This window comes from Telopea speciosissima, chromosome 11 (assembly GCF_018873765.1).
Source record: "Telopea speciosissima isolate NSW1024214 ecotype Mountain lineage chromosome 11, Tspe_v1, whole genome shotgun sequence".
NCBI classification, from domain to species: Eukaryota; Viridiplantae; Streptophyta; class Magnoliopsida; order Proteales; family Proteaceae; genus Telopea; species Telopea speciosissima.
Genome location: NC_057926.1, coordinates 6,567,881 through 6,580,857, shown reverse-complemented (window position 1 = coordinate 6,580,857; position 12,977 = coordinate 6,567,881). Strand labels below are relative to the sequence as shown.

The 12,977-nt window shown below is 38.7% G+C and overlaps 1 protein-coding gene across 1 annotated transcript in view; it reads left to right on the top strand.

Annotated features, from left to right (window-relative positions):
- Positions 1-12,342, top strand: part of LOC122644617 (cadmium-induced protein AS8) — a 31,139-nt gene extending 18,797 nt beyond the window's left edge. Inside the window, exons 4-5 of the mRNA XM_043837997.1 lie at positions 4,427-4,690; positions 12,201-12,342. Of these exons, the coding sequence (XP_043693932.1) occupies positions 4,427-4,690; positions 12,201-12,214 (278 nt within the window). The 3' untranslated portion in view covers positions 12,215-12,342. The remainder of the gene's footprint in view (positions 1-4,426; positions 4,691-12,200) is intronic.
- Positions 12,343-12,977: the final 635 nt, after the last annotated feature.

Here is a 12,977-nt window from a genome sequence, read left to right as displayed (position 1 = left end):
AGTGGTTGCCATATTAGAGTCAGTGGTGGAAGTACTGAGGATGGTTGATACAGAGAAGAAGCCTACCTTGACCCACATTTATGCTGCCATTCAAAAAATGAAGGAAATGGTTAAAGCTGCTATACCTCGAAGTGCAAAGTTTTACATTGACATCATTGATGAGCGGTGGAAGAAGCACTTGAGTCATCCATTGCGTAAAGCTGGTGAGTTCAACATACTTTACACTTTAAATGTTAAAACTTTTTACATTTACATATTCAAACCCCAAAGGCATTAAGTCATTAACAAATTACATTTGTGGTGTCTACTTTACCAGCATACTATTTGAATCCAAAGTATCTGTACTCCCATGATCTTGGGCTACATACAGATTTGTTAGTTGGAGTTCAAGCTGTTATTGAGAAGTTCGAGCCCAATCCAAAGATACAAGCTACCTGTAATGATGAGGTGAGAGTATGAGACTTTGGTAGTTAGTTTATGAATGTAATTACTAAATAGCAAATACTAATGCCTCTAATAATGTTTAAAATTTAAAATGAAAATAGATCAAATACTTCAGAGAGGCCTCAGCAAGTTTCGGTCGACAAGTTGTAGTGGAGGGTAGACAAAAGTCAGACCCTGGTAGGTGGCATGACATTGCATTTATGAATTATAATTTTATCCCTTTAGAATGTACATATTCTTAATATTCTATATTTGTAATGCAGCCGACTGGTGGGTGCTTTATGGTACAAGTTCACCCAACCTGAGGCAGGTAGTAGTGAGTAGTGAAAGTGCTCTCACAAACTTGTTCATCCTCCGGATGCGAGCGCAACTGGAGTACATTCTCATTGATACACTCAAAGAGGTGGAACAGGTTGGGTAGCGAACGACTAGAATAGCTTGTGTATGTGCACTACAATATGAGATTAAGGAAGAGGCACATACGTGAAGGAATTGAAGCCAATGACAAAGAACCTATCAAACTGTTCAACATTTTTCAGGAGGACTCTAATGATGATGAGGATCCCCTATTCCAGTGGGTAAGGGATCCTGGTACACTTGATATGGATCAGCTTGGGGACTATATGTCGCAAGAGGGGCGTGCACATTCAGAATCACCGAGACCTTTTGAGGCTGCAATAGGAAGTTCTGTTGATGATGGTGGTGGTGGTGGCATGCGGAGTGGTGGTTATTATGATGATCGTCATGAGGGGATGTGCGAGCAGTACCAGTATGATGTGGAAACGCAAGCAGACCCTGTGCGTTTCACAAGTGAGTCTCAGTTTACACATGCCACTCAAGATTAAGACCATGGTGGCCACACTAAAACGTACAACAGAAAGAAAGGTCACAAACACTTACATGCTCAGGATGATGACAACAGTATGAACACCATGCTTGCAAGTTTCGGAAGCTTGAGTATAGATACTATTAGTGAGCATCAGTCATGGCATTTATCTCAGCATCATCATGGCTATGAATATGGCCAGGAGAGCACTGATTCTGTATATAGTGGCTATGGTCAGTTTGGGCAATCAACAGTTGAGTTTGACAAGCAAAGCACTGGGTCAGGTTTTGGGCACATATTCCCAGTCCCGAACTAGCCATACACGCCTCAAACTCAATATGACAGTAGCAGTGGATCTCACACCTCATACCACCAGCCTCCCATGTACCCTAGGATAGGGGGTTTGGTATATGTTGATGACTACACTTATATGGAGGTTGTGTCACACTATGTGCAATACTACAACAATTCTATAACATGGGAATTCTATGGGGATCAATATGGGGAAGAATTCATTACTCAATCACATTTTTTGTAACAAAATCAGGGAAGATTAATGTAATGTACTCTTTATTTGAATGTTTTGAGTGCTATGTATTACTAAATTATGTGTAGAGTAGGGTGTTTTAGTACGACTCGTCGCCTACCAACCTATGGTCCAAAGTGAAACTCATATTTTGACTTGTTTTTTGGGAAATCTGGGCTTGCCATTGTGTTTAAATGGCCTGAAATAGGCTTAATACCAAGTTTCAGATCCAAAATATATGTAAAATCCACCGAGTTGGGGGTCCGAGTCCAAAAAAAAAATGCACAATCTCAATGAGATCTCGATTCGTCTCGGTTTCTAAGGGACCGAGACCCGAGTTTTCGAACCTTGCTCAAAGCAGCTATAACAGCAGGGAATCGACTGGAGATGGGAGAAGAAGATAGAAGAAGGGGATAAGGAGATTCGGCTCTCACCAAACAGGCTCGCTCAGCTTTAGGGTTTTGGCTCTCTCAGTCAAGTCTCCCAGCCCTTCAAATCACTCACATGGACAAGAGAAAACTGGCTCTAAGCAATAATAATCAACTTCATTAAATCGTGGGGTGCCTCTATGGGCAGGTTACAATATATAAAGCCCAAGGATTGAGCTCCAAAATAGAAACTAAAAATTAGAAAGTCCCTTATGAGGCTGAGACTTGGGTTACAACTTATAAGTAATGAAACTAAAATAGAAACTCTAAGTTGCAAGGTTCAAAATAGAAACTTGAGCATACTTTCTAAATCTGAAATTAGAAACTAAACTAAACTTCTAAATCCCCACGCATAAAGCACCATTCAATCTGATCTTGGGCCCCCATAGAATCTTTTAATAATATTCCTCCAAAGCAAAATAAGGGGTTGTGACACTGTTCACGTGAACAGTGCTCTTTTTCTTCATGTTTTGTCCTACATCAGGTTCGAGGTTCAAGAAGGGATTCTAGATGCAAACAGGTGCTGGAACCGCGCCTCTTGGCCAGGGCCAGATGTAAAAGAATGAAGATTTGAAAAAAAGAATTTGACAAAATCCAGAATTGAATACAGTTTCAAGAAAACAATTATTCATGTAATTACTAAACAAGACTGTAGCAGCATATTTAAGACTAAGTAGTCTCAAAGATCAGAAACTTGAAAGAAGAACTGTGTGGTAAACGGTGTAAAGGGGATAAAGGAGGGGAAAACAGATGCTGTACAGGTGTCAAAGCTAACTCAAATAAATGAGAACTTCACAAGGAACGTCGCTTAGTGCTGGTAAGAGCTCTAGACGAAGGATCAGATTATGTGGCTTCTTTGGCTCTCTTCTTACGAATTACGACACTTATACACTTGAAGTGGCTCTCAGAAGCAGGATTTGGTACAGACTCGGTACTCTTAAGAGGAATTAATACAGGCACAAGAGGAGGACTAGTAGCGGGAGAAGGAACAGAAGAATCCAACTCAAAACTCATCCAAGTCTCTACCCTTATTAGAAAAATAAGGTACTCCTTTAAGAAATGTAACATTAATACTAACAAATTCTGAATTTAGGAATAACCTAAAAAACAAACTTAACAGTTCAAGGCATAGTTGTCAAGACGTCACCTAGGCGATGCCTAGGGGTCCAAGTGCCTTGGTTGCCTAGGTGGATGCCTTGGTCACGTTGTTGGTGTTGCCTTGTGTTCAGAACCCGTCCCCGCCTTGGGTCGCCTAGACGCCTTGACAACTATGGTTCGAGGAGAAAGTTCATTGGCTAGACCCAGCACAGGAACAAAAGAATATAACTAAAATGTCTTAAGAGTGAAGGAAAACAATGTAGAATTGAGAAATTTTAAATAAAAGGGAAAAATGATGTAGAGGAGATATCAGATGAGTTCTTGAGCCGGTTTTAACGAAGGTGAAACAGCCCACCGAAGTTTTGAAATTTGGATTTGAATTTTGAATTTTGAATTTCAAACTCTTGTTTTCTTCTTCTGTAAGCAAGCCTCTATATAGTATATACAAGGGCTTTGAAACATCCTTTGTAAGCAGTTTACAGTCGGAATAGAACAAATATTCCCGCTTTTCTCTACTTGTGGATTCAAGGTTCGTTTGTGCTAGAACGATATCTAGCCCCCCTATCTTCTACTGCGCCAAAAAAGAAGGGAAAAAACCTCAATGACTATTAAATGAAAGCTGAAGCTTCATATTTAGCATGCTATTTAGACTGGTACGGCTGGCTAGTTCAAGAACTGGTCACATGTGCAGCTCTAGCTAAAGTTGAACCTCCAGAACTTGAGTTGAATCATTTGCATCTGGATTTTGTAAAACATGTAATTAACATGCCAAGTTTTGTATTCAAAGTATCCTTTTACATAGGTACATTTGTGCCACCGCAAATATGTCTGCTTTTGCATTTTCATTCCTGTATGCTCCATTGATGTTTTGAACGTTTGTATCTATAAAAGTTTGTGGGTGTCAAGCTGTAATTATCCAAGCATGATTCTGTATAGCAGCATAGAACGGCATAGATGGACTGTCATGTATTAGACAGTGAAGCAGGGAAACATGAACAATGTCTTCATGTATTACAGATATATCACGTATATGATGCATATGATTTTTTAGGGCTCCTTAAAATGTGTGTCTCGATCAAACCCTGCTCTTTCTGTCTTTTACAGAGATGAGGACAAGAGTGGTGGAACTTCTGAGATCCAGTGATCTTTTTTCCATGAGAAATGTTGTTGAGGATGGTTGGAACCGCTTTGGGCCACATATTTCTTTGCAGAGGGAAGTCGGTGGAAAGATCACTAGCTTTAAGCATAAGAGTTCTTTAGACCATACGGTTGGATTAACTATGATGAATCCTGGATACTCTTCCAATTTTAGATCTGTTTTGGAATGTTTAGAGTCGCTGAGAGATCGATGCTTGCATCCTCGCAAAGGTACATTAACAAATCCTACTTCATTTTAAGTAATTTGAGATGATTTTGCGCCAATTTTATTCCTTTACTAATGCAGTTCAATTTGGTTGATGAAGAGGTTAAGTCTTATATATATGTACGAAGAATTGTGACTAATGTTTTGGAGTAGTGGATTCTATGATGCATGGCTGTAGGATGGACAAATTATACGAAGTATCTACTAAGAGATACACTAAAAAATGGAAGTATTTGTGATACGATAATTTGAACTGTCAAGATAAAGAAACTGATTTTTTTTTTTCCTGAATTTTGAAAATATTCTCTTCTAGTGTGATCAATAATGGTTACCTAGTGCTTGTGGATTGAGAATAATAAGTGAGAACTAATGACATTACTTTATTATGGTTTAACCTTTGACTGATATTGACAAAAAAAGGAAGGTACTGGTCATGGGCTCTACATGGGTCGATGAACCCTGCAAACCCATTCACCTAATCAAGGGTGTTAAATATAAGGAGCAGAAGCCATGGCATCTCCAACTCTGTCTGGTTTTGCTCTGCTAGGAACTTGTGCACCTTACAGCCATTCATAGTTGTCAAGGCGTTGCCTAAGGCGCCGCCTTGGCGTCCAAGCGGGAATCCAAGTGATAAGCGATGGTGCGCTTAATAAGAGTCACAAAAGCATCTGCCTTGAACAACTAGGCGTCGCCAAGGCGGTTAAAGCGACGCCTTGGTGTGCCATGTGGTCAAGTCGGCCGCCTCTCTTGAATATGGTTTTTTTTTTTTTTTTTTTTCATGCATTATTCCTTTATTCTGTTTCTTTACTTTTTATTTGTTGATGTACAAATATTTCGTGTAATGCTGTTACATGGGATCATACAAAACTGAAATCGCTAAAAACCTAAAATTTCTCAAAAAGTAAAAAAGTACAAAACCCTCGACCAGTTTTTTCTCTCTGCGAAGTCTGCACAAACGAAGGCAGTAAAGCTTCTTGCTAGTTCCTCTTTTCCAGCACTGCTATTCCGGCAACTAGACTCAGACGAAAGCAGCGAAGCTTCTTCCTAGTTCCTATCTTTCCGTCTCCGGCAAGGTAAGTATTCTAGTCACTTAGTTAGTAACCCCTACTCCATAGTCGTCGTCTTCTTCTACTCTGTTTTTTTTTTTTTTTTTTTTTTTGGTATTGCCTGCTGCTGCTTCTCTTTTTCTTTTTTGCTTGGTAGCTGCTCTGCTTCTTCTTCTCTTTAACGCACTAACCTGCTGCTGCTTTTTTTGTTTTTTTTGTTTTTTGCTTGAATGCTTGGTTAACTGCTATTCTTCTTCTCTGTAGTTTGTAATGCATGCTGCTTCTCTTTTTCTTTTTTGCTTGGATAGCTGCTCTGCTTCTTCTGCTTCTTCTTCTCTTTAACGCACTAACCTGCTGCTGCTTCTCTGTTTTGTTTTTGTTTGAATGCTTGGTTAACTGCTCTTCTTCTTCTCTGTAGTTTGTAACGCATGCTGCTGCTGCTTCTCTGTTTTTTTTCCTTTGCATAACTCCTGCTTCTTCTTCTCTGTTTTGTTTGGTTTTTTTTTTTTTTTTTGCTTTGTTAACTGCTGCTGCTTCTTCTCTGTAGTCTGTATCCTGTAACGCCTCCTGCTGCTGCTTCTTCTCTGTTTTTCTTTTTTTTTTGCTCTGTTTTACTGCTGCTTCTTCTTCTCTGTTTTTTTTTTTTCTTTGTTTAGCTGCTGCTTCTTCTTCTCTGTAGTACTAACACCTGCTGTTGCTGTTTCTTCTCTGTTTTTATGTTTTCTTTGTAATGGTGAATCACTAAAATAGATATTAGAATTAGAATATTAGATACTGCTGTAGCTTCCCTGCTTCTCTGTTTTTTTTGTTCCTTTGCAATGATATAATGTGATGATGAATTGATGATAGAGCAATGGATGCTGATGCTGCTTCTTTTTTTTTCTTTGCAAGGAAGAATCAGAATCATGATTATTCATTTGTGCTATGTCTTTTAGTTTCTTAATTAATTTATGATGTTTGATTATTCTGAATTTTAATGTATCATGTATGATTTTTCATTTTGATGACTTGAGGTGGCTTAAATTTAATTTTTAATAATATAAGTTATGATACTATGAAGCATCATGCCATCATGTATTGAGTGTTTTGGGGGGGGGGGGGGGAGGGGGAAAACTAACACTAGACCGCCTTTACCGCTTAGACAGGCGCTTTACCGCCTAAGCGCTTAGACATGCCTCCACCGCCTTGGACCGCCATGCCGCCGTGACAACTATGCAGCCATTTTATATGCTGTGAATGGTTAATTCTATCTGAATACCTTTTCTTCTCAAATTCCTACTTGCTGTTTGCCCCTTCTCTTTTTCTAACCCCTGATCTTCAAGCATATCCAAAACCAGACCCTGCTCCAATCTCTGCATCCAATGGCCTGCGCCCAAATAAGTAATACCAACTAGAATTTTATTCAATATAAATTTCCTAAACTTGTAATAAATTTCCTAGATAACTTAAACAGCTTAAAAGCTCTTTTACATAGATCTCAGGGTTAGGATGGGCCCACAACTGATAGACCTCTATCTAATATAATTGTACAATAGTAATTCGTATTCAGAATTAAAACCTCAAATATGGGCTTATAAAAGAGTCCATTACATTAATAAACCTAAAATTAGGGCCCAACCCAAACTTATATTAAATGCTGTCCCAAATTTAAACTGGGCTGGCATCATTCCCTTCCAGTTTTAAAAAAAAAATCTAGTCCTTGAGTTTTGTAATGTTGTAGCACCATAGCCCCTCAATCGGCATTGTGAAACACATACTTTGACTTGATAGCAATGTATTGCTTCTCACAAAAATCAGCAGTAGTCAGCTTCCAAACATCCAGGATTTATGAAGGAAGTAGAAAATCAGTCGTTTCAATCTCTTTACAAACCATGCTAAATGGCCTCTCTCCAATCGGAATCTTTTCTTTGGGCTCCAAAACCTCAATCAGACCGTCAACCAATTCCTCTTGTGGCTGCATTGTTGGAGTCGCCTCAACCAGATTTTTAAGGCAATAGTGTGTAATAAATGGGAGGGCTTTTACGTACATGAGTTACCTTCACAATCGAGGACAACCTTTCGTTCTTCCATCTTTGATTGATCAACTATGATGAAAAAACTGATTATTCGATGAAAATATCACCTTCAGATTCAATAATGATCTCATCTGTCTTAGTCAACATGTCCACCATGGATTGCAAAAGGAATTCTCAATTTGCACTTCATCTATGAATAAAATAGCAATCCTTCTTGGGTAAGAGAACTATAGTCTTAGAAACACAGGTATTCATGGCCACATTAGGCTTTGATACCAAGTTGATGCAGATCAGAGAGATGGATCGGTTGATGGGCTGGCTTAAACGATAAGAGGAGGAAAGATTCATATCTGAGCAGCAAGACTGCTGCAAGGGAGGGGAGAGAGAGGGTTCAATAGAAATTTGAGGTAGAGCGGAGAGAAGAGGAACAAGATTCAGATTTGTGGGAGAGCAAGAAATCAGAATCCTGTTGGGGGGGGGGTTAGAGGAGAGAAAAGAGAGGCACCAACCTCCACTTCAATTTCTAACAACTACTTCTAATCTATTCATTCCATAGTTGTCAAGGCGATTAGGAAGCCCAAGGCATTGGAGGGGCACTTAGGTGCACCCGCCTAAGCGCCCTAGGCATCACCTAGGCACCCTAGGAGTGCATTGATGACTATATGTAGTTTAGCAATAATAATTTTATGGGAAAAGGCTGGGTATGCTAGCGGTATACCATATGTTAGCACCCTATGTGTCTATCTCTCTCTTCCTCCTTTTGAGGGGTAAGGGAGTAATTTCAAAGGGGGATAAGAGAGATAGACACATAGGGTGCTAGCTTGCGGTATACCGCTAGCATACCCATCCCTCTCCCTAATTTTATATAATTATATTTATATGCAACATAGAAGCCATATCAATGCAATATGATATAATTATGCTAGTAATGGCATAATATGAGAACACCAACATATAATAAACAAAGGATAGGATATAGAATAAGCATATTTATCAAAAAAAACAAAGCAATTAACATAAATCAAAGTGAAGTGTCAAGAAGGCGTGCTATCGCCTTGGACTTAAGAAAGAGCATGGAAGCCTAGGTGAAGCCTTGACAACTATGATTCATTCAATCAAATTGTATGGGGCTATAAAAATTGCTATAAAACTAAAACAAAATAGGACTCTAAGCTTGCCAATCGGTTGGCTGAGCTGGATGTCCTAAGTCCTAACTGAATAAAATAATAAGAGAAACTGCTTTGGAGAAGTCCCAAACTGACTCAAAAACTGAACCTTATTAACCCAGCCGAAACTGCTATGAAGACATCCTAATGCTATTACAACTGTTTTTAAAATAAGAAAATAACTTAAAACAGGACGGGACATATCCTTGCCTGAAGACATCCTAATGCTATTACAACTCTTAATAAAATAAGAAAATAACTTAAAACAGGACAGGACATATCCTTGCCTGACCCAACAACCCAACAATTTTAAAATAAAGGAATAATCTCCTAAAACTAACACACGATTAGGTGAAGATAAGATTCCAAAAAAGTCTGGAATTCTTGGATCAGCAAGCATTGTAGAGATTTCAAAACTGGGCCCCACAAATTGAATTAGCCTTATCTAGCTCACAAAACCAGATCTGAACCAAAACTTGAACCATTGGCTCAGTTGTGAACCAGAAAATTGACCCAAAACCAGAACCGCGATCATGCTCCTGCAATATTCAACATGTAGATACATGTGATAGCGAAGAAAGTGACTGCATAGTCTACACATGAAACAATGTATGTACTTACCTTTTGAAAATATGATGCTTTGAGAAATAGAAGTACTATTATGAGCTAGTTTTAGCTGGATTTAGTGTTCAAATACCTTCATGCACCTCTTCTGATCACTTCAAGTATTTGACTTCACTGGTATAGTTCTCTATTGTGGGGAAACCCTTGGCTATAAATCTGACTAAACTGTTCCTTTCAAATCTTCTTTAATTTGATCTCCAAATTGAATGGAATCATCCATCATGAACAGACTTATGCAGGTAAGTTACAATCCCACTCAAAATCAACTCATGTAACCGACCAAATCTTAAAACCTGGTTGTGTATTATTGTACATAAATCTTCTGTTATATTATTTAAAACGGTAATGTATATATATTTTTTCCTTGTAAAAGAAGGATGTTCTTAAGAGATTCTTTCATACTCTCCTTCATCACTGCACCAAGACCTGCCCAGTGGTTGGTTTCTTGTTGCCTCAGCTCTCCCTCTCTCTTCCTCAATTTTTAGGCAACAAACGAAGAATTTATTGAAAGAGGAAGACAATAAAAAACAGGTACATATGTTTTGCACCCTCTTTTGCGTTCAACACCCCCTTGGCTAGACATCTTTCAAAAAGAATCCATTCCAAAAGGGGCTGAAGTACTGAACAACCCATATTTTTTGCTACCTCTATTGCCTTCAATACCGACCTCTTGGCTAGACACCCTTCTGCAAAAAGAGTTCAACTTCATTACCATAGTTTTCTCAGAACCCTCCTCTGAAAACACCTTTCCAACTACTTAGGAAACCTGTGAAATTTCTGTCTTGACCAACTGACTAGAAGATGTAACCGTCTTAAAGTTGTATTGAAAGCATGTCATAATTGGCTTCTATTTGTACCCTCCATGAGCTCTTTGAGTGGAATCACCATCGAGACTGTCCTTTAGACCCACAAGGATTGAAACCATCCCTTGAGATCAGTGCATGGTACCTTTAATGCTGATCGATAAGAGGATTTTCTGGTGCTGGGTTTTCTTCTAATATAGAAGGAAAATAACTCTTTCTTTAATGCTGGTCGATACCCTCAAATAAGGCTGCTGGTCGATCCCTGTTATATGGGCAGAATATTGGTTTGAACATGCTGGATCAATGGGCTTAAATAAACCCAGAATATGTCCCAAATTCAGACCCAATTTGGAGCCCCATCGATGTACCAATACTGCATCACTATCTGAGCACACTACAAGTGGAATATACTAATGCTATTAGAAACCCCACAATATTCGGAGGATATGTAGCTTAACCAAATGACCCTAGTTTATGTTTTCCATGCACACTAGATGAGAACAGTACGTGCTATGTGTTGGATTAATGTATGCATTGTTGCTGCCTTGACATCTTGACTTTCATGTCTTTCATATTTCCATATTGCTATTTGAGCACACTTTAAGTGGAATATACTCATGCTATTCGAAACCTCACATCTTGGGTGTTCAGAGGATATGTAGTTGAACCATATGACCCTACTCCATACTGCTATCTGAGCAGGATCCGGCTCCTCTCCAGGGAGCTCAGCACCCAGGGAGTGCCCAGGGGGCATCCAATGGTTGAGCTGTGCCACACACATCTCAGCGCACGCTTAGGGATGTGTGCAGCACAGCCCAATGGCTGGATGCCCCCTGGGGGTGCTGGGCTCCCTGGAGAGGAGCTCAATCCATCCGAGCACACTAGATTTCCTGAGGACAGTATTTGAGAATATTAGAGAGATTAAAATTTGGATTATAGTGAGCCTATTGTGGTTCTAGTTGAACCTACCTTTTCATTAATTTGGATGTATTTTTTGTATCGGTGTAAAGATAGTAAAGTTGATGATGGAAAGTTCAGCATTATTCACCATAATAGCTTTGATACCAAATTGATTTAGCATTTTGATAGGATGATGATATTTGTTGAACAATAGTGGGGCTAGATATTGAGTTGATAATTCAGCAAAAGAACATTAGGGCCATGGGGGTTTAGTGAAAGATGGATTACTTTACTTGATTTGAAGTAAAGAAGAGAGAATTAAGGCCACCAACAGTAATGGTGTGGATTGCACTTGCTGGTCAAAGACTACAGGAGGTGGCTACCTCCACGAAGGAAATAGAATGGGGTGATGAGAAATGGTTTGAAGTTCTATAGTTAAATATTGGATGTGGTCTGAATAGAATGGACGATTTGAACATATTTGTGTAGCCAAATCCTAATTGAGACTGTTGGTAAGAATCACAAAAACAATCCCTGCTTTTCTTTTTAGTCACATGGAGATTTTTGAAAAAACATAATTTCCAAAAAAAAATTTTCTTTTTTCATATTTGTGCAGTTCTTTATCTGACTTACCATTTTTGTTGCATTACTTTCAGAATCCCCTTAATTTTATTGAAATTTTATTTACCTTTAAAATTTAATGCAACTTTTCACCATTTACATTTACCAAAGGTTTGACGATGATACTTCATGGGTGCTTCTAACATACATAAACAAAATATCATCTTCATATTTATATTTGATTTACAAATGTGTCATGTCTTGGTAATGAAGACCACAGTTTATTAAGATGTCTTACTGCTGCCAAAGTCACTATAATTTCTTTTGCTATTATGGGCTACTTGCAACTGAACTTGCAAGTTGAAACAGAATTCCTAATATCTCTGTTGTTTGTTTGCAGGTAGCAAAGATTAGGTTGTGGATAAGCATTGTCTATACTCGAATTATGCAAGATAGCATAAGCATTGCCCTTAACTATTCATTACTTTAAATACGACCTTGAAAAGAGTTTATCTGAAAGTGCATGTGAACATCCCCCCCCCCCCCCACCGAGTCCCAAAAAAAATGGAGTTTAGGCGGTTAGTTTTATTGCGTAAAGGGTGTTTGGTGGATCTTCTCATCTTTGTTTGAAAAAACTATCATATGTTTTCTCCATTCATCCAGTCTGCTCTGTCCTTGTTTAAGAACTAGTTCTTGTAGAATGATTTTATTTATTCATGAGGTCCAACTATTACAATTGAATTATGTATAGATATATGGGTTAAATATGCATGCACCCCCTAAATTGTCCAAAAATTCTACATGCCCCCCTGAGATTTTGACAATTCCACATGCACCCCTTAATAATTCCACTTGCACCACCTACTTTTCAAATTAATCCCATTTAAGTCCACACTGTTAATATCAGGTGTTGAATGCACGGATCTGAAATTGAAGAATGTAATGTACAATTATACCCTCGCTAGGGCATAATTATCACAATGCCTTTATGAGTAGTTATACTTATTCTCTTCCATATTTTAGCAAAGGGAGAATAAGGAAAGACCAAAATGCCCTCATCTTCTCCAAATCATCTTCTTTTGCAAATGTATATCCAATATCACCACCACCACCACCACTCACCATCACCCTCCATCATCGCCCTCTTCCTCTTCCTAATCATCTTCTGTTTTTTCTG